At 45.0% G+C, this 26,295-nt stretch overlaps 3 protein-coding genes across 3 annotated transcripts in view; all 3 read right to left on the bottom strand.

The window, feature by feature from the left end:
* Window positions 1-724: 724 nt before the first annotated feature.
* On the bottom strand, window positions 725-11,256 carry snx6 (sorting nexin 6). Its single transcript, XM_020586354.1, has 15 exons — window positions 11,186-11,256; window positions 10,533-10,591; window positions 10,308-10,358; window positions 9,386-9,490; window positions 8,369-8,479; window positions 7,879-8,000; window positions 7,293-7,416; window positions 6,045-6,140; window positions 5,854-5,959; window positions 5,471-5,546; window positions 5,272-5,311; window positions 4,726-4,812; window positions 4,064-4,223; window positions 2,834-2,919; window positions 725-2,294 (listed from the first exon to the last, which is right to left on the bottom strand). Exons 1-15 carry the CDS (start codon window positions 11,211-11,213, stop codon window positions 2,241-2,243), a joined length of 1,305 nt encoding a protein of 434 aa, XP_020442010.1. The 5' UTR covers window positions 11,214-11,256; the 3' UTR covers window positions 725-2,240.
* A 3,153-nt stretch (window positions 11,257-14,409) lies between these two features.
* On the bottom strand, window positions 14,410-20,309 carry cfl2 (cofilin 2 (muscle)). Its single transcript, XM_020586379.1, has 4 exons — window positions 20,088-20,309; window positions 17,509-17,816; window positions 16,092-16,168; window positions 14,410-15,376 (listed from the first exon to the last, which is right to left on the bottom strand). The coding sequence occupies exons 1-4, from the start codon at window positions 20,088-20,090 to the stop codon at window positions 15,264-15,266; spliced, it is 501 nt and encodes a 166-aa protein (XP_020442035.1). The 5' UTR covers window positions 20,091-20,309; the 3' UTR covers window positions 14,410-15,263.
* A 1,108-nt stretch (window positions 20,310-21,417) lies between these two features.
* Window positions 21,418-26,295, bottom strand: part of baz1a (bromodomain adjacent to zinc finger domain, 1A) — a 22,820-nt gene continuing 17,942 nt past the window's right edge. Inside the window, exons 29-33 of the mRNA XM_020586385.1 lie at window positions 26,272-26,293; window positions 26,006-26,184; window positions 24,550-24,734; window positions 24,387-24,474; window positions 21,418-23,895 (exon numbers count right to left, since the gene is read on the bottom strand). Coding sequence (XP_020442041.1) covers window positions 23,720-23,895; window positions 24,387-24,474; window positions 24,550-24,734; window positions 26,006-26,184; window positions 26,272-26,293 — 650 coding nt within the window. The 3' untranslated portion in view covers window positions 21,418-23,719. The remainder of the gene's footprint in view (window positions 23,896-24,386; window positions 24,475-24,549; window positions 24,735-26,005; window positions 26,185-26,271; window positions 26,294-26,295) is intronic.

Below are 26,295 nucleotides of genomic sequence, written 5' to 3'. Positions count from 1 at the left end.
GGACCCAGCCAGTCTCCAGGCTATTACTTTCATTCAGTTTCACAAGATTACATATGTCATTAGTACTCCTGTTTATTGTGTATGTTTTGCTCACACACTATTGTTTTCGTCTGTTGTAGGTTAAAGAACATAAAAACACCTTGATCTGATTTTCTCATCTGACTTCTCTAAATGTACAACTGACTTTTGAGGGACTCCTCATGAAACCCGTAGCCCTCCGGTGCATCAGACTGGTCCCAGTAAACTGTCCACACAGACGAGTTTTAAGAAAGTGTCTGTCAAGTTTTATTCAGTCTCAGTATGACCAGGGTGGATTACAGACCTGCTGAAGTTTAAACAACTAAAATGTTGCGACTTTCATAATCATTTCTTTTATTTCTCTTGCCATTTTATTTGTTTCGTCACGTCTCCATCTTGAATCAGTAATGAGAGCTTTGGTCACAGAGTGAAAAAACATGTGTACATTGCACGTAAAAATAAAGGGAACAAAACACCTTTTCATTCTGTGATTTTTCTTTCCACTTTTTCTATACAATGAATCAAAGTGAGCGACTGATCGACGTTAAGGCAAACAGAGTGAAGCGCCACCGCCGACTGGAATGAACCAACTCAACCAAAATAAAAGAAGCTACAGTTGGTGGTGATGATCATGAAGGTGATTAGCGTTCATTAGATAATACAAACATGTACAAGGCTGTTGTTGATTAGTGACATTACACTTTAATACGAACGGGGACCGAGAGCTGGACTTAAAACGCTGTCACACAGCAGCAGCACAGGAAGTTCATCGACACAATAAAATGCCCCCCGACACATGCACACCGCCAAAATAAGACGACAGAGAACATAATTAGTTGAGGACATTGACACAACAGCTGAAGCAGCAACAGAAATGACGGACAGACCAAATCCAGCTGCATGTTATCAAGTCGTGTTTGTCTGTTCTTGAGTCTTATTTTGAAAGAATCTCTTCAATCAATCAACTGGTTTCAAAAAATTTTTTTTCATAAAGTTTGAATAATTTCCTCCTAAAAGTGCCTCAGCAAAGAATGAGCATCTACACCTCCATGACAAATGGACAAAGTCCGTGTGGCGATGAAGATCATGTAACAGCGACTGAGTGTTTTCAGTCATAACAAGAACTTTCACTGTCAGTCGGGCTCTGGGAATTATTTTGTAACAGGACAGGTCACCGCAGGAAAAAACAAAAAAACAAAACCACTGATCCTGAAAAATTCTTCATGCAAATAGATTTTAGTGCACCGCATTCAACACAAAATATTTTATGACTTTGATATCTCATAATTAACAAAAATAATGACTGAGAAAACTCAAGATCTCTGTCAACATGAACCATGACATTCTCATAATTGAGAAAACTCAGATTGTTTCACATATTTGCAGAAAATTAAACTTTTATGACTCAGTTAAAGACAAAAATGACTTGGTGAGATGGAGACCAGACAACCAACTGGAACCAGTTCCTGCAGAAACAACAGACTGTGAACAGGCCAGTCTCCTCTGAGTGATGTTCATATGCATGTTTCCACTTTAGCTTCTGGTTTCTTTCAAGTTACGTCTGGAATGATTCAGGATGTTGTTTTCTTCTTCTATGATCAGATAGTTCCTGACAAAGTTCTCGTACTGTTCCGAGAAAACAGAAGCTAAATAAGTTAATGGAAACAGACCTGAAGCTCAGGTTGGTATCACTTCAAATGATCCCCAGGCCCAGTTACACCAGAATCAGACTGGAGCCAGACTGTAGAGATCATGCCTGGTTCTGTCGGACCCTCTGACAGGTAAAGTAAAAAAAAAAGCAATGTGAAGAAAAACTAATCAGGAGACACTTTGTCTCCTGTAAAATGTCATGTGATGATGTGAAGGGTTTCATATGAACATCACTCTGAAGAAATCCACCTTACTGGTGCTGCTGGCCCAACAGAACCAGTACAGGTGCTGCAGGTCCAGTGCAGGACATGCAGAACCAGTACAGGTGCTGCAGGTCTGCCACCAGGTGCTGCTGGAAAGAGAGGGAGAGGATGAGGATGAAGACGATGAGGATGGTGTCTGGTTAGTGATGACTTCCTGTCAGCTAACCCTCTGCTCTCTCTCTCTCTGCTGGTCCACAGTGTTGTTCATCCGTTTGCTCAGGCTCCGCCCATGCAAGGGGCGTGTCCAGTTGAAATGAGCGGGGTTGTGGAGAGGGGCGTGTCCAGCTCAGTGTGGGCAGGGTAGTACAGTTAAGTGTTACCCTTGAGGACACCCAGACAGCTCTGCAGCAGCTGGAGGTTCCCCTGCAGGTGAGAGGGGGCGGGGCCAGAGACACAGGTGCACTGTGTGAAATGGTGTATATATACACGCCATCAGATTTTTAAACCCCCAGTTTTAACTATTAATACTAGTGTTATTGGGGCATTAAAACCTTTAACAGTATAAATTGGCATGAACGCTAATGTTGTTTAAGGAATCGATTTAAATTGAAGTTTTGTTTAGTTTTTTAAATCTGAATGACTTTTAATCCTTAAACCCTGTGGACAATCCATTTGACATCCCTCAATATAACACAGCATAATCCACTTATTTATCCATTAACCCAAAACCTGAGGTGAATCTGTGTGCTCCTCCTTTAAAACATTAAAGTGTCTCTGAGATGCAATAATTATCCCAACTCTGGTTAAACACCCGAGGAGTGACTAAGACATTGCTGATCTGATTTGGTTTGTTCACATCAGGTCTGAGTCACCCGGAGGGCATCTGTGGCATGAACACTGTCTGTCGTGACTAAGTGAAAGGCTGAATTGTTCCGTTAGCAGTCTCTGCAGTGTTTCAGTACCTTGGCATGTTTGAGCTCCAGCTCCGCCAGCTCCACCAGGTTTTTCCTGAACGCTGCCACTCGTCTTGTCTTGAAGTCTATGAGCTCTGTGTTCAGAGGACAGCTCACTGTTAGATACTACAGCAGAGGTGGACTGCAATACGCCATGATCAGGAGTTATTTCATGGTGATCAATATATCTGTCATCAGGAGTCTGGAAGAATTTCCACCTGACGGTATTACTGCAGATCTTTCAGTGTGAGCTGAGGTGTGACTGCAGGCTCGCTATGACATCTGTGACAAAGCAGTTTTCTCTATGCAGAGGAGGAACTACAGGTGGATGAACCTGAACTTTATATTAGAATGTGCAGCATTTCTAAAATAAAATGCGCTCATCAGCTCATCATGATGGGAACTTTTGTGTTTTGTTAGGTGGAGACGTTAATAGCCAACAAGGCTGAAACAAGGTCAGCAGTAAAAGTCATAAGGAACTGAAACAGAAGTAACGAGGAATGCATCTGAAAAGATTCAGGAGTCAACGAGGTAAATGCCTAGAAGAACTGGGAGTAGAAGCTACTGGTATACGCAGTAAAGGTGTCTGTGCAGATTCTCAGTCATCCAGGTCACAATAAGCTGGAAAAAAAAACAACTGGACTAGATTTCTAGGTCGAAGACGTTTCACCCCTCATCCAATGCAGTAAAGGTACATGGTGAAACGCACTGGAAGTGTTTTCTATGCTCGTCTCACGCTGCTGACAGAATCCCATTATATCAGTCGAACCTGAACCTGCGTGTCTCCTGTAGAACCCTCAGTTTCTTATGCTTCAGGTCTAGTTTCTACGTTTAATGAAGCGTCATCTCCACAGTCAGCTGTTTAAAAATCACACATATCCTGTTGTTTTCTGTTTCTACTGGGATCTGTTACGACTGATCAGGTTGCTTTCTTGCACTTTCCCCCTCTGTAGCAACCCAGGGAAAAAAAATCCAAACAAAAACTAACATTAATAAAATCTAAATCCATAGGCTACATAGAAATGTGATTTCTTTCCAATGATCTGACATGAAAACTATTTTTGTCCACTACACTGTTGGTCGGCCTGGTAAAGACTTTTTGTCCGGCCCCTGTCCTGCTGACAGACAGCTGTTTTAGTGACTTTAAAGACAGAAAAACGCACCACTTGCATCTCGCTTCCAGTGTGTTTCACCAGTAACAATGATCAGGAACAGCAGAAACTTGGATGAGGACCTGACCTTGCTTGGCAGACTCAGAGATCTTCTCGAACTTGTGGCAGCAGAGCTGCTGGCTGGTCTCAGCCTGCAGGACATCCCGGTTTTTGGCTCGAGCTTTATCCAGAGCCTTGTTAGCATTCTCGTAGTCCACCAGAGCCCGGCTCCTCCGGTACAGCAGGTCCTGCAGCAGGTCACAACATCACAAAAGTCAATATGTGAGTGAACCAGTTCCTGGACTATTGATTAATGAATTGTTTCTCACAGCCTGGGCCACATGTTCCTTCATCACCATGAACACACACTGTAGTTTATTCTGACTGAGTCCCACATACACCGTCCTGCTGACACTGATACTCAATAAAGACCAAATGTGGATTCATCCGCTGCTGAAAATAGTTCCTAACAGATACACCACTTCCTTCTGTTTGTTAAGACTACAGCAGTGTTCAGAAATTCATTTGAAAATTTAAAAAAATTAACTATGTACTTCTGAGGTGTTTTTAAAGATTTAGCACTTCAGTAGGAACCAGTGGGAGCTGAGTGTCACAGACAGGAAGCCAGGAAGTGTGGAAAGACTGACACACCTGAGATTTGCTGACGACAAGACAGAATAACTATGTGACTGTTTGACTAAGAACACAAACATGAGACCGATGCTTTAAGGTGTGAGTGAGCAGTCTGACCTTTGCAGCCTGCGATTCTCTCAGGTAGTATTTCAGGAGGTCGGCCAGCTTCAGGTCTTCATCTGCTGCAACTCGAGCTTCGATTTTCTGCCAAACAGCAATAGACAGAATCAGTGCAGAGAACCAAAGCAGTGTATTGTCCCCACACTCAGCTTTAAGAGACCTCACAGTTTTATCACAGACAACACAGGTTTAACTGCAGCCTAAACCTGAAGCAGAGGAACACTTAAGTCTGATAACACTGGGTATTTTTGTTTTTCATTAGCACGAAGCTGAAGAAAAACATGTTGACCTACTGTGGGCCTGGACTGCTTACACAGGACTACACTGTCAGACACGAGCATGCAGATGTGAACCCAGGTCAGCAGTAAGGTGTTAGAACAACAGTCTCCGTCTCACTCTGCACTCTGTCATCACTCAAACATTGATGACAGAGTGCCAGAGGAGGCTGAGTGGCAGTCGTCTGTTTTGATTAAGTTTCAGTTTGGGTTCAAAAATCAGTTCAGAGTGGGCGGGTCAGGGCTTCACAGGTGGAAACAAACGCACCCTCGTTTTCTCAAACAGCTCCGACACTTTCAGGAAGAACCTTCAACAGAAGAAATGAGAAACAAACAGATCAACAAGAGGGACTGATCCCATGACTGAAACATCACAATGAAAACTATGTAAAAAATAAACAAGCTGGCTATGATAAAATAGTCCCATTTCTGTTGAAACGGGTTTAAATGTTGGCTGTAGCTCCTACTTGCACAGGTCTGTGGAGTCCTGCGTTCCTAACGTGTAGAGAGACGAGGCGATTCTGTTGATGTCATCTGCAGCGTCTGAACACAAACAGAGTTACATCAGTTTCAACAGCTTCATTCACAGGTCTGAATCCACCTCCTGCGCACCTAATCATGTAGGACGTCAAGTCTGACCTCCAACATCCAAATATAACTCCTGTGGTCAACGAGTGTGTTTACATGCACTCCATCTTATCAGGATCTGATATTTACCCTGCAGGCATTTATGTATGTTTAACCATCATACAACAGGTCAGATTCCCCCGGAACACCCCTCTCGGACCTTCCCCACATCAACCATTACTTTCATCTTAATGATTAGTTACATTTTGAGCTTGACTCTTACTTTTGTGTGAGCGGATCATCCTGTCGGATTTGGCCGAGGCGTCTTTCACTCTGTTGTGATACTCTAACAGGAAAGTCTTCTCGTGCTCAAAGAAATCATCCACATCCTGAAACATGGAGAGAAAACCAAGTTGACCCTGACAGAGACAAAACTCAGGCCACTGTCTTGACTCTGGCGTTTGCGTTGGTCACCTTGACTCCAGCTACCAGGACGCCGTCAGCAGACTTCACCACGTTCTTAAAGAAATCCTCCAGTTTCTCCTTCTTGTTCTTCCCTCGTACACTCAGCTGTCAGAGCGGAGAGGTCAGAGGTCACGTGCAGCAACAGTATACGTACTCCACACACAGCAGGCGTGAAACACAGGTCCTTTTTTTGATACCAACATACTGTCACAATTAAACTAGAAGATGCGCACATGAAGACAAGCGTGTCCTGTTGCTGAGGAATAAGAAAAGTCATTTCTTCTTGTTTTTTTCTGATAAATAACATTTGAAATTATGGATAAGTTTTTCCCTATAATGCAGCATAGAAAATGTGTCGACATCTGTATTTACTCAGTCCCAAAGTCAACGTCATTGTAACTACATAGACTGATGAAATCAAATTTGTTCTCTGCTTCACCACAGTGTATTTATCAAGCGTCTCAGGTAGGAACTCAGTCTGAACTGGCCAAAGCCTTCAGAGTGACGAGCACTTGATCTTTTTTTTTTAACTCTGGAAGTCACTTTGGGAGCTGCAGGAGACAGAGATAATCGGCGAGAAGAGAGAAGCTTAGGGCAACTCTGATGACACTTTATTCAAATGTAGGAACTGGAATCAAAACGCACAGTCTACAGACACCAATGTTAACACAGCGTTCTGCTTTGTGTAGAATAATCAGGATAATAATTGGGATAATCGTGTGTAGCAGGGAAAATACAGCTTTACCACTGACAGCCAAATAAAACGTAACCAGGTCCCTGTGGCTGGGTGTCACCTGCATAACTATCATGAAACAACATGTAAAATATGCTATAGGACCTTAAATCCTATTTATTTCAACCTATGTGAAATGAATTCCCCATGCACGGACACAGGAGACAAAGCAGAACAGCCCAGGTTTATGACCATAGTGTGCCACAGCGGACAGAGGGGTTTAACACCATAGCTGCTGAGAAATGATGTGGTTGCACATACTGGATTGGACATTTCACGTACTTGAGTGACTATTGTTTTAATCTACACATGCTCATGTCTAAATATGACCATGAAATCAAGCTATTCATTCATTTTAGCAACAGGTTTTTGCAGAAGCGGTAAATCGTTACAAGCATTTGACTAGACATCATAAACCTAATCATAGGTGTGTTTCTATCTTCTTCCTTTCAGCTATGACCACTGTCTAATCCTCCAAACTGCAACTGTCAAGACTATGTTTGTGTGAATAAAGCGTCACTCACATCCTGGTTGTACTCCAAGAAGACGTGGAAGTTAAGGTCTTTCCTGAGGACAGGATGAGCCGCCACGCGACACAGGAAGACCTCATGCATGGCAACAGTCTTCTTAAAGATGGCCAGGTACTCTCTGAGTGAACACACACAGCAGGCAGTCAGGGTGGTGGGCTTCTCTCAGCAGACACTAACATAACTGAATCACTGTGTGGTAGAAGCTGTGGCCCGAAACATACACGTTGCTGTGTGTCACCTGAAAATCCTAACATGATGCAGCGTGAGGTGCAGTCTGAGCGTCTCAGTTAGGAGCACAAACAGCAACAGAGAGCGGAGCCCTTCTGTCTGGGTTCCCTTCCACAGCTGACCAGTTCATCGAAGCCCTAACTGAGCATGTCTGTATATTTATAATACTTCGTCACCTCTTCATTCAGAAATCTTGCAGTACACGTTCCTCCACAGACACCATGTTAGTTTAATACTGTGACTGACTGACTGACTGGCTGGCTATCCACCAGGGACATGCGTCGGGCTACACACTGTCACATGCACCCACGTACATGTGTGAAGCATATTTGGGGCCTTAGTGTGGACTCACGCCTCCAGCTCCTGCTTCATCTTGGTGAACTCCTCCTTGGTCATGGACCCTTCCCCCTCCCCCAGCTTCTGCAGCTTCTCTCTGGATGCATCAAAGTCTGGTCTGGGAGGAGCGGGGGGGATCTAAAACAAAACAACAACAAGACTGAGAACCACTGCACACACAGCTGTGTAACCAGTTCTAGCGATCTTCTTTGTAATCGTGCCCTCATGTGTTATTAAACCGTTCTAGGGTCAAATTCTGCAGGTTCCATTTTGGATCCTGTTCCCAGTCAGTAAAACACTGGCATTCATTAAAGGGGAACTTCAGTGGCTTTCAACAAAGTCTTAATAATAACACATTAGGTAGTAGATCTAAATGATCTTACATCCCCATGCTTCCTGCACATAGGTTTTGCCTCCTGCAAGAACCCACTGGGTGATGCAGAATGCCATGTTTTGTGTCACCCATTGGAACCTAAATATCATAAAACATAGTGTGCGTTTCTTACAATGTATCCTGCGTAGTCTTCATTTTCCACAAACGAATCATGCAGCCAGATGAACTCTTCATGCTGTCGAACCACAGAGAACTCGTTCTGCTTAAAGTTGGGGAGCGTGCTCTGTGGGAACAAACTTCATCTGATCAGTGTGAACATATAAACACAACATATATGTGTGTTTGACTAAGAATACAAACATGTGACCTGGAGCCAGAAACATCACCTAAGCTGTTTAACCAGTGAAGCTGTACATTTGTAATAAATTCTTGAACATCAAATAAACATTTCTGAGTGTGAGTGTTAGAGACTATGCACTGTGACCAACGCAAACATCTGCTTCAGTTCAACTAAGGCTGAAACCACATCTCAGGTCCTAACACTCAGATCTGATGCTTGTGTTGCTGCTTCCCGTCCATGTGTGTCAGCGCTGTGTACCCGGCTCCAGTATGAACACCGCTGAGCTCCTAAACTGCCACACATGCAAAGATGGAACTGAAATGTGAGCCATGTGCACACAAGAATAACAACCAGGTGGTGTGTGTGACAGTCAAATGGCCCAGTTTCCTCCCAAACCACTGGGTTACGACATGTTCCTTCTAGTTTGTCCTGATCAGAAGCTTCTCCATAAACGTCCACCACATGTGAAACGTCCTGGTCTCTCCACTGACCCCGTCACTGTCGTCGCTCTCCTCCATGTTTATTGTTACCGGTCTGTGACGGGCTGCCGCCGAATGATGACGACAGGCCGTATGTGCAGAGGAGGAGACGTTAAAACGACCACATGGATTCTGATCTGATGTTCTGACGGCGCTGCACAGTCAGAGGTCGGAGAGGAATCGGGTCTAGGAGCACATACACAGGTGGCCCAGATCTGGTTTGGTCTGTTAACACTGCTGTGGACACATCAGGTCTGAGGCACCAGGAGGTAAACTGCAGCAGTGATGTGAACTTTGGCTCTGACACTGCAGTGATGGAGACGAGGATTCAGAGCAACACAGAAGTCAGCCTCTGGATTCACCCTCTCACCTTGGTGTGCACAGTGAACTTGACCTTGTCTCTCTCACTCAAGGCATCAGAGATGTCGACCTGCAGTGTAGCGTCCGTCTGTAGGTCCACGTTTACTGCCCGTGGCTGCAGAGGAGGACAGAGACCACATATCCCATAATGCACCACAGGCTCTGACCAGACATTCAGAGTGACAGCTGGTGAACATTAACAGTAGGAACAGTGAATATGTAACCTGTTTGCTCTGATTTTAATTTTAAAATCATTTTACTCACACATTCAGTTAAAGACTGAAATATGAACTTGTATCAGCATGATGCCTTCCTCACTAAGATAATGATTGTATATTCTGGAATGATATGAAAAGCAATGAAACAGTAAAAAAAGAAAGAAGAGAAAGTGAGTCTAAAGCAGGCTGCTGACTTTATGGCTCTCCCTCCCCTCTACCCACTGAACAGAAGTTAGCACCTGGAACTGGGAAACAACTAGTGTTTCCCCACACAAACCAGTAACAGACTGGATTCACAGGTAACAGATGTGTCACTCTGTTCTGGACTGAAGCAAGTGACCCAGGTAATCTCAGAGAACTGTGCCAGTCATGTGACAGTCACTGCAGCCTCTGCTACACCTGGCTAACAAGCGTATCAGAGACTAACGGCCCGCGGCTGCACGGATACCAGTGGGGTCAGCGTGTGGATTCTCAGCCTAGAAAACCTGTTTAACCGCCGCCGACAGACCCAGTCTGAAGCTTACAAACCGTTAGCGTGAAGCTAACGCTAGCAGCGACGGCTAACGAGGCTAGAAACCCCGAGCTAAAGCTAACTAGCTGCTTTAGCTGAGCCGAACAGAACACAGAGTAGAACTCAGACGGGTCGACAGGTGAGCGCAGACAGACAGGTGAACATAGACAGGTGAACATAGACAGGTAAACAGTGACACTTACTCCCCGGTCCTCCTCGGAGAGGAAGTCGGGTCCGTCGTCCAGCCCTTCCTGCTGTAAGACACAGAGAGCACAGAACCGTTAGATTACCGACGCACTTACCGTAACACAATACTGAGCAGCGGAGCGGGCCAACGAGCCTGCTACAAACTAGGACCCAGGTAAAGGAGGGAAACAATAAGCAGAGAGAGCAGAGGGGAAAAAAAAAAAGATAAAGCTAGAACGCACCATCATGGCTGCCCACGGGTGGAGACCGGAAGTGGCGTGACGCCACGACGGCGAAGCAACTTTCAGCAATCAGATTTAAAATAAAAAAATTAATATTTTAAAAATCCCAAACAAACTAAATAAATACATAAATGTTGTTTAAAGATACACAACTATGTAAAATAAAAATGTTAAAATGTCAAAAAATCTAAACAAATTAAAACTAAATACAACAAATTAATATTTACATTTAAAATACATAAAATGATTAATAAGAAACAAATGTTACAAAACAAATGACAAAAATAGAACGACAAATATTAAGAATCAAATTCCAAACAAAAAAAATGATTAAAAACCACATATGATTCATAACAAACAAAAAGTTAACGGTAGCCTTATCAAAATGTTAATAGTGCCACATTTTTCTACGCTAAATAGAATAAATATTAAAAGGTATAAATGTAACCATAAACATTAGGGCTTATTTTTGCCAGAAAAGAAAAATCACTCGACATGAAACATCTGTAATAAACAAATTTTTTAAGAGTTCAGTAGCAAAAACGTATTCTTCTACACAAATGTGTTCCCCCCCCAATAAATTAACCAACGTTTACATTTTCATAAACAAATATGATTTTGTGAGGATGAAGACACAATAAAACATTAACTACGTGTATAATTGGGTATCCATCCACCCATTGTCTATACGGCGTATTCCTGACGAAGGTCACGAGGGTCTGGAGCCAGTCCTGAGAGGCTGGGTCCACCCTGGACAGGTCGCCAGTCCATCACAGGGCTAAGGTGCATGTCTTTGGACCGTGGGAGGAAGCCGGAGTCATTAGGTACAACATCAAACAAATCATATAATCAATTCAGGCGCTCTGAATATTATTTCAGATAGGAAGAAAGGAGCCAAGTCATTTAATTAATACCTTTGAACACGTGTGGTGTTTTGGGAGGAGAGGTTGAAAAGTCAGTGTTTCTTTTTTCCATCTGGGAACGTTGTTGTAAACAATATAGATTGTAAAATAAAATAGAGACAAGTGACCAGTAAAAATGAAATAAATCTTGAAAAAGCATTAAATAGTGTAAGTGTATCCTCACGGGTAATTATCTATCTGTACTTCTTCGCAGTGACCACCAGTGGGAGTCACTGCTAACTCTGTAAGCAGACGAGAGGAATTCTGGGAAATTGAGTCTTCGGAGTTTTCATGGCCCCAAAAAACCACCTCGGGATGTTTGTTTCGTCCATTCATAACTAAAGTCTTTTACCTTTCGTACGTTTAAATGTTCTGATCAGATTCTTTATGGAAACAAACTTAAGTACATTTATTCACATGCTTTACTGCAGTATTGAGGTACTTATACTTTGTATTTCCGTTTTAGGTTACTTTATATGAAATGACAAAAACTTCAGAGGGAAACATTGTACGTTACTGCCCTACATGTATCTTACAGCTGTAGTAACATTTTATAGACAAAACTTGATAATATATACAATGGAAAAAGTCAAATGATGATTAGAGATTAATGTAAAATATACAATAAACCTCTTTTTTCTGCATAATGTGTATTTTTACTTTTAATGTTTCATGAAAGGTAGTACCCTAGTATTGTTCCTGTATTTAATATGTTAACTCCAGAACATTAACTAGTATCACTAGATTTTACTTGGGTTTATGAAACACAGCTAAGAAAATGTTTCCATTCCTTATACTGCAGTTCTATGCAGGGTTGCTGTTAGTGCAGTGATTGCCTGTCATACAAGGCACACAATCTGTTTTACGGTTTTTTAATGTAAAGTCTTGATATGAAAACCAGAAACTGCAGCTGCCATGTAAATCTGGAGCAGGAAATAATACAATGTTTCCCTCTGATGTAAGGTAGCAGAAAGTGTAAAATGTAAATATACAGGTAAAATACAAATACCTCTAAACTGTACTTAATCTGAGTAAATGTACCTGGTTACTTTCCAGCACCAAACATGGAGAACCTAAACCCCCAAACAGTGTGTGTATAATAAACCGATTTAATGTAGATGTGTGATTGTGTGGAACCAGTGGCGCTTGGCGCTGCAGACACACTCACGTTCCTTCTTCTCTCTGGAACAACACCATCATGGAAACAGTGAAACATCCTGTTCACTTTCTGAACAGACCTCTCTGTTGTCTGTCTGAAACCCTGCATCCAAGACAGGAAGTGTTTAGTTTCACTTAGCTTAGCACTAAGCTGGGCTCACTTGAAAAAAATCTATTGTGAAAATAGATTTGGGCCAAGTTGGGCTTCTATAAAATCCTCAGTGCCTGACAGAGTCCTAACCCAGTGACACATGAACACAGACATGAAACACATTGATCTGACTCAGTGTAACGTCCACTTCCTGAGGATCTCATCACCTCCGACGTCCCTCCTGAACAAACCTCCATAAACCCACGTAGAAACCAGAGGAGCAGAGGCTGCAGAACCTGCCTGAGAATTGTCCTGTTTCTAAGTTCCCTCCAGCTTCACAGTGATGCAGTGACAGGTGTGTGTGTCTGTCCACAGGGACACTGCACACAGGAGCTGCTCATTCTGCTGCTGGCAGAGGGGACATGGTGACTTCACGGTGAAAACTGGGCTGAGTTTTTGTCACTAGCATCTGGAGGGATAAACAAACACCCTTCAACCCTCTGAGTTTATGCTGGATAAACAGATCAATCTTATTATCAGTTCAGTCTGCCTCACGGTTAGCATAGCTTAGCACAAACACTGGAAGCTAGAGGAAACTTCCTCAGAAAGCAGGTGTCTCATTTCTTGTTGTTCATGTTTTCATTCATTTCAAAAGGCAAAAACTCTTTAAAACTAATTTGTTTCAAAAGTCCTTTTAAACACGTCCAGTTTCCTACTTGTCTCCTTGTTCTCAGTGTACGAGTTTTGTTACATTTCAACATCACCAAATTAAAATGCTGCCATTTTCACACTTTATTCCTACATTTAGTGTGTTTATCTACTTAGCTCTACAACTTATGTGTAGTCTATGCTTCTAAGCATGTTCGTTTCCACATTCACTAAATATGTGTATTTATAGATGTTGGATTCCATCTGCTGCCATATTAACCTGTTGTGTGTCTGTTGTTGTGTAGCTGTGCGTCTATTGTGGTCTCAGCTCATCTCTGTGCACTCTGTCCTTTTGTGGACGTGGTGAGTGAAGCATGTGAGGTCCAGAAATAGCAGCAGGAGGATCAGGTTCTCGGAGCGTCCCCCATCTCTTTCTGCTCTTTCATACAACAAGATTCATGTGGTCTCAGCTGAACTCAGACCTGGTTCTGCGTTCTGCTGAAGCTGAGTCACTGGGTGCGTTTACAGCTTCAGGCCTTTTAAGGTCAGGAATTTACAGCTTCCAATCAATCAGATCCTGAAGCTGCTGGACTTGACAGGAAGTCAGGCCTGAGACCTGAGGTCTGTCAGAGTTAGTCCAGGACCGGGCTGGTACAGAACACAACCGGGTCCATGTTCATTTCATACTGTTTTATGGGTCTTTTGGGGCCAAAGCTGATAAATTAAACGAAAAGGGTTCTACTGAGTTGATACAGGTTTTGATGTGGTCCTACTTTGACCAGTGATTCTACTGGGGTCACACTGAGGTTTTACTGGTGTGACACTTTAGAACACAGCTGTGTTACACTGGCGTTCTACTGGGGTCAGAGTGAGGTCTGGGCTCTACTGGAACTCTGCTGAGGTGACGCTGACTCTAGTGTTTCACCCAACATTTCCACTCACAGGTCATCTGAGCCTGAGAGGTAACCCACGCACAGGAAGTGACTGACACCTGTTCAGCCTCTGTGCTGGATCTCGACTGAGCGACCTGCAGGTGAAAGCGTTCTGTGATTGGTGGAAGCAGAGACAAGGCAGGAGGTGTCAGATCTGCCACAGGCTTTTATTGCAAAGTGGCTTCCTGTGATCTCAGAAACAACGTTCCACTTTAAGGCTCCAGATGTCATCGTGTTCTCGTTGTTGTCGTGGGGTCGTCTCTCACTGCTGGGGTCAAATCTGCTTCCTGTAGTGTGTCTCAACAAAACAAAAGTGCACTCTAACTCTGGTGTGGCGGTTACATTCGAACTGAAAGTAAGGCGACGACCAAACAGCTAGAATGACGGTGCATCTGACAGGAATGAAAACTGAGGTAAACAAACGTTAGCTCGGTGACATGAATACAGAGACTTAGACGTCAGGGTGGTGTCTCAACTGTAGTGTTTCAATGAAAAGTGCTGGGTGAGCATCTTCTCTTCTGGATGCATAGTCTAACAATGTGTGTCTGGTGTGAACATACTGGAGAAGAAACAACACTTTACAATAATAAATAAAGTCACATGTAAAAAACCCGTGTGCTGCAGGAGGCGGAGCATCGCAGTGCGGCGCTCGCCTTCCAACACATGTGGCTGCTTCCTTCACATCGACTTTTTGGCAAAACTGGCCGTGAGAGAGAGACAACCTTCCTGGGGTTTGGTAGTGTGTCGGTGTTTTTCTGCCAGGTGAACAGAAGTCATGTGGCAACGAACTGGGAGGTGTTTGCATATCGTTATGTTAATGAGATCTCCATGTTGGAAAAAAGCAAAAAGAAAACAAAGAGGTCTAAAGACGCTAACTCCTTCAGAACATGGATACAGACAGAGCAAGCTGCTGGGTGAAGCTGCGGTGTTCAGGTGGGGGTGGGTGCTTCGGTCCGGATGGCACGGCGGTTTGGCTTGGCTCCGCTCGGCCACGGTGACATCACAGCGGCTTGCCCTCCAGAGACACCACCACATTCCCGCCCAGCTTCTCAGCCAGTGTGCTGCGGTCCTGGATGTCGTCCAGCCCGTTCACCTGCCACTCGTGTTTGATACCTGAGAAGACACACCGGGGGTCACCGAGGGGTCAGGCACACACCTGAGGCAAACCTACAGGTACACACACTCACAGACACACCAAGACGCTCAAGAATCAATCCGTCTTGATCTTCATGAAAACAAGTCACACCTGAGCTCGACGACTGACCGACCACACCTGGACTAGGACATTCCACCCTGTGGCTGTTTGTTTCCAGCTCCGACCAGTGATGATACAACAGATGAGACGTCTCCCCACACAGGATCTTTGTGTTGCCAGGCAACATGCACACATGTTCAGAGTGCTTACAAACCTCAGAAACTAAGCCAGCGGTGGCCAATTCCAGTCCTCGAGGGCTGCTGTCCTGCTTGTTTTCCAACTATCCCTGCCTGACCTCCTGCTGATTACCTGGCTCAGGTGTGTTCAGCCAGTCAGAAGCTGGGAGATACCATCTTAGATGAAAGTGGAGTGAGGAAAGACAAAGTGAACTGGTATCTTCCAGCTTCTGACTGGCTGAACACACCTGAGCCAGGTAATCAGCAGCAGGTCAGGCAGGGATAGTTGGAAAACAAGCAGGACAGCGGCCCTCGAGGACTGGAATTGGCCACCCCTGGTCTAAGCAAAGAGCAGGACCTGCCCGAGATCTTCCAGGTGTGACAGACTTTGTGTGACAGACTTCCTGTGCTGCTCACAGGTAAAGGTAATCACCTATAATGTCACTTGACACCTCACCTGTAAACTTCTTTTTGATGGCGTCTTTCGAGCTGGCGTAGATCATCTTGCTCTTCAGTGGAGCGCTCTCTGGAGCCCTGCGGAGCAACACACCCATCAGGATGCCACTAATCATCACTGTCATTATCAGCAATGAAAAACATCTGTAGAGACAGTAACAAGCCCCCAAACGTCAGAGAAGGCGGGCGGTGTCTTCACGTTTTCTTTAGTTCAAACCTCGCATGTGAAGCAGCAATCCGGTGGTGTCAGGCTGTTTGCAAACTACCTAAAGGATGAAGCGATCAGCATGGGCGCTCCCACAGACAGATCAGGTGACAACAGGCCCCGGGGCCCCGTCCTCCTACGATGCAGTCCCAGACTGACTACAAAACAGCACAATGGATAACTTCTCTCTATTTACAGTCACTCTGTCTCTTTGTGATGGTTCTACGTCTTTTCCAAGTCATTTCATTGACTTTCTAACAAGAATTGTTAAGAGGCACTTCAAACAGAACCTCTGGCCCCGGGGCCATCAAAGTCTGCTTCTGTCTTTTCACTTGGATGTTTGTGCTTTTTGTCTTCTGCCCCTTATTTTCTGATTTTTTTACATCTGGGCACAACAGCACATGTGCATGTCAGCGTCAAATGAATGGAATGACAGTGATAATCACTTTTACTGGTCACGTATGTTACACGCACAAGGAATTTGTCTCCGGCACAAAACCGAGGCGGCCGTCTGTGGCACCAACTCTCTGTCTCACACACACACACAGCGATGGCGTCGCTGTCCATCAGGAGCAGCTTATGGTCGTGTCTAGCCCAGCGACACTTCAAGGTGTGGGCTTGAGAGAACAGGAATCGAGCCTTCCGCCGACCTTGCGGTTGGAGGGCGGCCACCTTACCTCGTGAGAGAACTTCACATAGATCAATATGACGTGTATATTTAAGCAAATGCACTAGAGCTGTCCCGAATGGCGAATATGTAAGTATTTGCTGACTGGCTGAGTCACACTGCAACACGTTTATACAGTACAGGCCTTTTCAGACACGAGATACACAACATTCATTCATTCAGACACACCCACAACAAGATGAGGGCACAGAGACGTCTACAAAGTGTTAACACCAAAAACAGATACTACAAAAACATTGACCCTTACTGGGAATCTACACTGACAGCGAGACGCGAGTGGCGCATTTCTCTTTACAGTTGTCAGAACAGCTGTCTGTCAGCAGGACAGTGGCCGGACAAAGAGTCCCTGCACAACCTCTCACAGCCGCCGCGCATCAATTGGCTTGTTTCGATGAATATTCAGTTGCAGCTCATTGTCTGTCTGCCTCATGGTTTGAACAACAGTTCACTTATGATTTATTGTGAATGTTTTGTCCTAAGATTGGTCTTATCCTACTTCAGTTGTGATACCGAGTGATACCGTACCAGAAGATGAAGACCAGGTCCTCCTTCTTGGACTCCTTGGTCTCATAGGTGGCGTCATACAGGCCGTATCTGCAGTCATTGAGGGGGAGGAGCTTGACAAAACAGGCGTAGGGGTCATCCACAGTCTCTCCGATGTCACCCACCAGGATCTGCTTCCCCTCCTCCACAATGATCTTCTTCCTGTCCTCGCTCAGGCAGAACAGCACAGCCTTCTTCCTCTTCTTCACCTCGTCGTGGGTCGAAGACTTCCTCACCTTCATTTCGTTGAATACCCTGATGACCTCATCGTTCACTGTCACACCTGATGCCTGCAGAGAACATGACAGCGGCTCAGGCACTCAGTGGTAGTAAGTCCATAATAAATACTTCCATGCATACGTTATTTGATACACTTAACTGCAGGGTTGGAAAGAAACAAAGTACAGTTAGTGAAGTGCTGTACCCAAGTACACTTTTTAGATCTCTGTACTTGAGTATTGCCAATTTCTGCTACTTCGTGCTTGGACACCGGGCACCACACGCACACATGCAGCGGACAAAGGGCAGAGAGGACGAGGCTGAAATCACCAAACTCCATTCGCCAGAAGAGAGCACCGCCTCTCCATCCAGGTCAGAGTGTGTGTCCCATGTCTAACTTTAATCCCAAACAATAAACGTTGGTTATAAAATGCACTCTACATTACTTGTAACAGAGTAGGCTACTTTTACAGTGTGGTATTAGTACTTTTACTTGAGTAAATGATGTGAATACTTCCTCTACTACCGGTGCTAACATGCTTTAGTTTCTGTTTTTTATCTTTGTAACTGTGTTTTCTCTTTAGGGTCAGTCTAGTGCTGCAGTCCAGCTCAGACAGCTGTCACAGTCACCTGCAGTAGAAAAAGACTGTTTTCGTTCTTGAGGGTCTTTGAAGCTGATAGTAAAAGTAACTGTGTAATACTGTGATATGTTCTGAGACGGTTATCGTATCGTTGGGACACTAGTGGAAACACACCTACAACAGGCAGACGTGCCAGAGCTGCATTTCTACAAGTTCAGAAAAACAGGGACACGTGAATCTTTACCACAGATATATGGTATAATATATATAATATATAATATGGTATGATATAAATACACTGGTTTTTACACGTCCTTATCTGTTTTCTGTTAAGTTCCATCTTTTTTGCCACAGAGGGCTAATTTTTTTGTACAAAACATTCAGTATAAATAGTTTTATTTGATTGCTAGTATGAATGAACAGTATTAATTTACTCAGGTACTGCACTGAAGTATACTTTGTACTTTGAGTACTTCCACGTCCTGCTCCTTCATCCTGTGACTCTATGTCAGAGACAAACCGTGTACTTTTTACTACACTACATGTACCTGATACCTTCAGGCCCAGAATCAGATGAATCAAACCAAACCCAGTAGAACCATCAGACTCTATTGATCCCAGTAGGAAATCCACCAGCTACCCAGCAGGATGGAAAGTACTTCCCAGTATAAGTATATAAGGTAGTTACCATCAGCTCCACCTTTACCAGCTGCAGCATTAAAGTGATGGACACAGTAATTAGTCACTATGATCCAGTATCAGAGACGTTACTGGGACACGGGCCGTTCTGGAGGACGAGTACTGGTACTGATGGTACTTCAAGTAGATTTGGATGCTGATACTTTTGCACTTTTACAGAAGTAATATTCTCAATGCAGGACTTTCACCTGCAACAGTATTTGTGCACTGTGGTATTTAGTACTTTTTGGGGGAGGGGGGGGGGGGGGGGGTTGTATACTGCTGAAACTGAACACTTCACTCCACTAAGACCAGTTGCTGTTATTTATTCCCCCACCCGAGCTGCTGGTTTGGTCCCACAACCGTTTGATTATTTGAAGACAAATTGCTGCTGATTAATTAACCAGTAAACTAATAAACTAAAGATAATTTGCCTTCTGACATTATTGTTTATAAGATGTCTGAATATTGGTGGTGTGCTCAGATTGGACCAGTTGCTGGAGCTGGTTAGTTAGTGGTACTGGCACTGGTCAGTTACTGGTTAGCCGCGGGTAACTGGTGCAGGCCTCAGACTACTGGTCACCGCCACCAGTGTGGTTCTGCTCACTAATCCAGGCTAAACGCACTCTCGTGACCCCGCTAGTTAATCTGAACCGGTTTAGTTTCGTTCATCGAGTCCTACTGGTCCAGTTTAGTCCGGGTCCGGGAGCCTGTCTCGGCTGGGTACGAACTGTTCTGCTCTGCAGGACCACGGCCGGAATAAGATGGCCGCCCCGGGGCACACGGCCTGGGGGCAGGCCCGACCCGGACAAAAACCATTACACGGATAAAACCACAGAAACGTGCCTTAACGTCCCGGGCTCAAGGCCCGTTACCGTGAAAGCCTATGGGTGACTAAGCACCGAGCAACGGTCGGTGTCGGCGGACAGAGCGGCTAACTAACGGTAGCCATGCTGGCTAACATCACGCCGCACGCGCAGCCACATAACGGTCCAGCGGAGATCCGCGCGGTCCCGAACAGTCACGGACCGGCTCCTATCAACCACTATCTAACCCGGGGGACTGTCTCGACTCGGTTCTTACCATGTTGTCCCGGTGTTTGTCCGCGCTGCTTCGCCGTTAGATCGGGGGTTCTCAGAGGTGAAAGGTAGCGGGGAATGTGGCCGGCCGATCCGAGGAGGAGGAGGAGGAGCGGGGAGGGGCCACAGACCGGACCAGTTCACCCCAGAAACCCGGACTGGGAAAAAACCCGTTTTCAACCAGGATTGTCCGTTTGCCTGCTGTAGTGTCGTAGACTGACGGACCCCTGAACGGGCCTTCAGGGACCAGGTCCGGTAGATTAATCACTTCAGGTGGGGATAAATGTAAACGGAGCAGTTTGTCCGCCTTCACAAAGCTTCATCTTAACCCTAAAAAACATTTGTATAAAAATCGCCAAAAGTGACACAAAATAAATTAAACTAATCTAAATAATATGGCACATTTATTCCTATATGCCTGGACTGACTGTCTCTGCATAAATGGCAAAAATCTTGAATCTTCTTTTGGATTTTGTTAAAAGGGTTAATAAACATCTCAGTTATTTGACATGTCGGGATTCACAGGGTTAATGGAAAATGTCACTCTATGGATTTTCTTACTTTAATCTGAATCTGCGAAGTAACTCCAGCTGTCCATAGGTGTCTGGGAATAAAATGGCCTACCGTGTCATAAATGTGAAATACTCAAAGTACCTCAAGTGAACCCAAGTAAAGTATTTGAGTAAATGTACTTAGTTACTTTGCACCACAGTTTTTATACCTCAGCTCCCTGTCTGGAGCATTTTAACTTTTCAATTTGATAAAGAGACCAGTCTCCCTCTGGCTGTGGACACAGGCAGGAGGTTCCACCCCCCCCCCCGGGGGGGGGGGGGCTTTGCTGTGCTCTCAGGGTTTGGCCCCTCTTGTCCCCTTAGAGAGTGACCACCTTCACCCTTTGATCAAACTCGTCCCTCCTGACAGGAAAGGTCTCCTCCAGGACGACAGAGCCCCCCCCATCCACAGGACACCAGGGGTCCCTAACTGGTCTGATGAGGAGGACCATGATGTTGTTAACCAGATGCTGTGGCCTTCCCAGTCACCAGGTCTCAGCCCAGTTGAACAGCTATGGGACATGTTGGAGCGACATGTTAGACAGCGTCTCCACCACCATCATCAAAACACCACATGAGGGAACATCTGTTGGAAGAACAGTGTTCATCCCTCATGGAGAGTCAGTGCCACGGTGGAGCTGTTCTGGTAGCACGGGGCCCAGCACCTCACTGGGACTGTGTTGTCACCTGTCTACATGCACAGGCAGTTCACATCATCAACAGTCATCATTTGTGACCTGTGAACCTGAAGGTGTGGGTGTATGTCAGCACATCAGACAGCAGTCGGTTATAAAAGTCCATTTATTTTTATAACAGAACAACAAAAACAGGAGAGAGTGTCAGGAGGCAGAGGGCGTCTACCGGTCATAAATAAAGCCAACACTGAGATTTCAACTAAATAAATACGCAGCAGAGGTCGGCTGCAAACGACCTCCACCCGCCGACACACACGTCACGCCAACATCAGATAAGAACAAGTGAAGAGCACAGCGGCCTACAGCAGGAAAAGTCACAGTAGTCAAAATTCAAAATCTACAAAGCCTCCATGGAGGCGTCGCAGCTCGCAATTTTAGAAAAGAGTTGGCGTCACTGAGTCAGTCTCACACCTGTGTTCAACATTAACGCGCCAACATGTTTGTAGCTTGAGTTCTCCAGTGTTAATGCTAAGCTAAGCTAACAATGACCTTAGGGCTGCAACTAATTACTATATTCATTATGGTCAATTACATTTGGTTTGGTCCGTAAAACATCAGAACAGTGCAAAACAAATAAGCCACAACCAGACTGGGAACAGTGGGAAACCTTCAACTGGAACCATCAAGCTTTCAGCATTTTTCAATTGAACACAACTGATTTGCATTACAGCTGCTGATTAGTTTGGTCATTGGACTGGACTGATCGCTGCTGCTCTGAACATTTTATTCTGTGAAGGATGGTGAACTGTTCCTTTAAGGCTCATTCTGCCAAACCAACTATTTCACTTCAAGGTACCAAATGGTTTCAGTTCGTCACCGATTATTTTCTCCAGACTCATTTTTGGTGATTCTCTACATTTCTTCAGACTCATGTGTCTCTCACTTTAAGACAAAGCTAATGATTCCGATTTCCTGACCAAACATTGAAAACCTGAACAAGGTCGCGCTCACGGCTGCTGCTTCACTCCACTCCAGGGTTCAGCTGTTGTCTCGTTGGGATTTGTTATTAGCATTAATTTGATTAAAGGTCTTGTTACAAACCCTCATGTCAAAATGTTTGACATGGACATTACTTTGTTTTATTTGAATAAAAGGATTGATGACTACAGACAGAAGAGGAGCTGCGTGAGACAGCAACAGTTTGTTACCTGAAGTCTGTGAACATAATGTGTGACCAAGTTTAAAATCCAGTTTTCGTCTCTGATGACTGACTGGAAACCACATCCTCAGTCATACGGCAGGTATCTACGGGCCAGACTGCGGGCTGTTGGGTTCATGTCTGTCAAAGTCTGTGATGACTGTCAAATGAAGAAGAAAAAGATCAACAAGAAGTTTCAGTGAAAACCTCAAATTGGACCTAAAGCTGAGAACCGAGGTGCAAACTGGACTTGGACCTTCTGTGCTGGTCGTCATTTTCAGTTACACACTGTGACCGAGTTCAAAGAAAGTCCTGCTGCTGGGAACATTTTCATTAGAAACCCACAAAGTGCCGATATTTGTCATCTTGAACACAGGATAAAACCTCATTTTTCTTCACTTGCTAATTTAAAACAAAACAGTCTGTGTCATGTCCAGTGTTATTACAGAGGACACTGACGATCACTTGTCCCTTTTCATTTTACCAGTGTTTTTTTAAACATATGAAAACCGGATTTTAAACCGTGACTGTCACACATCATGTGCACAAATGGAAAGTGAAGGGTCAGTTTGCTTCAGTGATTTCACTTTGGCAGCACCAGACATCGGTGTCATCTGCGGCCACCAGTGAAAACAGCCGCACTGCCACCGAATGTTTTCACTCTAACCAAACACTTTGTCCCTGAGCAAACAACAGCGACCTCATTTGTTACTGTCAGTGCAAAGCTGAAGTTTCTTTAGTGGCTTTTGCTTTTCTGGATGAAAAGTCGGGACTCCACTGTCCTACAGCCACACAGACGCACGTCTGTCCACACACAGACGCACAACCTGAACATCAGCAGGTTGACAAATCTACTACACAACTTCTCTATATTTCTACAAACTCACAGCAGCTGCAATGTTTTTCCACAGGATTTGAAAGAGTGAAGCTCATGATCAGGTGAGACGGTGACAAAAAGGAAACGTCCGCCTCACATGAGCTTTAATCTAAATACAGTCGGACTGCAGAGCTCAGTCTGCCTCCAACTTTAACAATAATTTAATGTTTGGTTCCTTTTTCACCTTTGACCCCAGCTGCTGAGGTTTCACTCAGACCACAGTGGCCGACAGGTTCTCGGGGATCAGAGGTCACGAAGGAGAAACCCCTGTATTTCAGCACCATGCCAGTCTATCAGGAGGGAAGTAACCATAGCATTTATGTCCTGCCCACTTGCCGCCCCTGGACTAATCAGCAGGGAGGGTGATGATGAGGTTCAGTGGCGGGAGCGTTTGGCGGGCGGGGCGGAGCCGCGGTCCGACAGGCCAAGTCTGCTGAGCTCCGAGTGGAAGAACTGCTGCAGGCGGAGCCCGGCCTTGGCCTCATTGGTGTGGCGTGGATTGTACTGGATACAGTTGGAGAACATCAACTCCACGTCTGAGATGAACTCGCCTGGACACAGGAGACACATAGTAACTCGCATCACACTGAAATACCGCGTGCTTGCTTTTCTGTTGTGTCTTATGTGCTGTGACAAATATACAGACTTCCAGTCCGAGCAGACTGTAACGGATCGGTATCGGCTACAATACCGGTGCATTTCTTTACTGTACCGTTTATTATTAACCCCCACCCCCCACACCGCTGCACTGGGTGGTGCACAGACCAGCGACAGAGTGACGGCTGTTCTCAGCCTTTGGACATTTTTGGCTGAGGAATCGATTTGTTGTGATGGTCTAACCCACACGTTCACATGATGTTAATCATAAATCCAATACATTCTGGAGACTAGACACCTTCAGACTGTTTTGTTCCATTTGTGTTATTTACTTTGGTATATTCTTGTACAACTGATCTAAGTAAGTAGGCTTTATCAGGAAACGGCAGCCATGTTGTTTGGCATCAGAAGGCGCTTGTTCACGTTCGTCGCAGTGTTTCCTCACCTGCTGTCTGATATTCACAGTTGTTCACCTTCTCCCTGATGGTGCTGAGAGCTATGGGCTTCTTGATGATGTCATAGTAGTCAGGTACCTGCAGGCAGGTAGACAGGTAGTTTAGACAGGTCCCTCTATTCACTGTGTGTATACACATGTGCAGTGCATGTACCTGAGTCCTAGACACCAGCTTCATGAAGGGCCAGCTGTCTTCATGTCTGACCAGCTCCACCGTCAGCTGCTCACACGCCGACAGCTCATGGACGCCGTGGTTCCTCCCAGAGGAGCGGCGACTGGATGAAGATGAGGTGGAAGGTGGGAGGACAGGTCTGGCGGGTTTAGGAAGGAGAGCGGCATCTGGGGGAGGGAGACAGCTGATGTGTCTAGTTCAGAGAGGCAGGTGTCCTGTTACCTGGAGAAGGTTTCACTTCATGCTGTGACCTGAAGTGTTCACAATATACCTGCCTGGACCAGGGTGACAACGCTCACCTGTCTGCAGGTGTAATGTCTATTGATCAGCTGGTTACCAGTGGTGTAAACTGTCACTCATCATGATACAATCCCATATCAATTCTTAGCCATTGATCCGATGTTTGTTGATACTTAAAAATAGGCCACGATGCAATTGAAATTTGATTCAGGGGCCTGTGATCGATATCAATTAGACTTTAAGTGACATGCAACAAAAGTTAAATTTTAACATTTTGAGCTCCTCTGTTTACTTTCAAGTAAAAATGATGAGCTTCCACTTAAACTGACTTTTGAGATAAGAAGCATTTACACCGTCACACATGGAAAATCATATTTCCTACACTGCATTACCTTCACCTTCACACTTACGGGTGTGTCCTTTTTAATCCAGAATATGTCCATAGCCACAACCGGTTCCCGATGGGAGAGTTTACTTGTGTATTTGTCTTGGCTGCTACAGGTCAAGACCAGGTCTCATAGAAGGCATTTTGTCACCAGCCCCTCTCAGGCAACAGATAAACTCCCGTCTATCAGATGCGTCAGTCCACACCGACTCAGACACAAGTGTGAGACACGTATAGCCCCTGGAGCCCCCCCCAGTTTTCTACGTTTTAAGTTTCTTCTCACCGGTGCGTTTAACAAAGCGTCATCCCCACAGAGCGTCGGTCCGTCAGCAGGACTGTGACCAGACAAACAGCTGTTCTGACGACAGCGGTGCTCCACAGAGGTCGGAGTCGGTCTGGACTGAACAGAGCAAACGCTTCAGCAGCTTATGCGCTGCTCACATCTCACTTTTACTGTTATCGTTTACCTGTTGATAGCTGTCTCTGCTTGATTGATTGGTCATTAGGAAATTTACCAAGTCCAACCGCTGTACTTCAGTACGGCTCTGAGCCGCATTTACTTTAGCATGTTAATTCTGGTTTGTTTCCCGATTAAGACTTAATGCATCACAGAAATGAACTGACAAAATAAGATGCTTCACTACTGAACTAAGCAGCAACATAGGATATACACATTGGCAAGCTACAACATTTAGTAACAGCCAATAATATGCAACGCAACAATAAAAAGTTGTGTTTTTGCATAATAAAGACTCTTATTTTGATACTCCCCTTCTCCCAGCACTGCTTCCTGATTGCTGATTGGTTGTTTACCTGTGGGTAGTCTCTTGCGGGACTCGCTCTGACCAGGTGAGGTCTTGGTGTTGCCGTTTGTTGCCAGGATTTCATTGCTTAAGCGGGTGCTGCTCCGACTCCCGGAGCGCGGTGGAGGTTTACCGCCAGACGCCAAGTTGGCCTTTGATGTGGGGGGTGTGGCCTTTTTGCCTGAGGACCTGAGATGGACGAAGGATCAGTGACGTGAAATCACAGCTACACTGGGATCAGCTCTGCAGTAAAAGGGTACGAGGGCAGATACCAACCTGGAGACTGAGGAGGTTTTTCCT

This window comes from Monopterus albus, unplaced genomic scaffold (genome assembly GCF_001952655.1).
Source record: "Monopterus albus unplaced genomic scaffold, M_albus_1.0 scaffold403.1, whole genome shotgun sequence".
Classification (NCBI taxonomy): Eukaryota; Metazoa; Chordata; class Actinopteri; order Synbranchiformes; family Synbranchidae; genus Monopterus; species Monopterus albus.
Note: the sequence above shows the minus strand (reverse complement) of the source record. Positions and strands in the feature narration are given on the sequence as shown.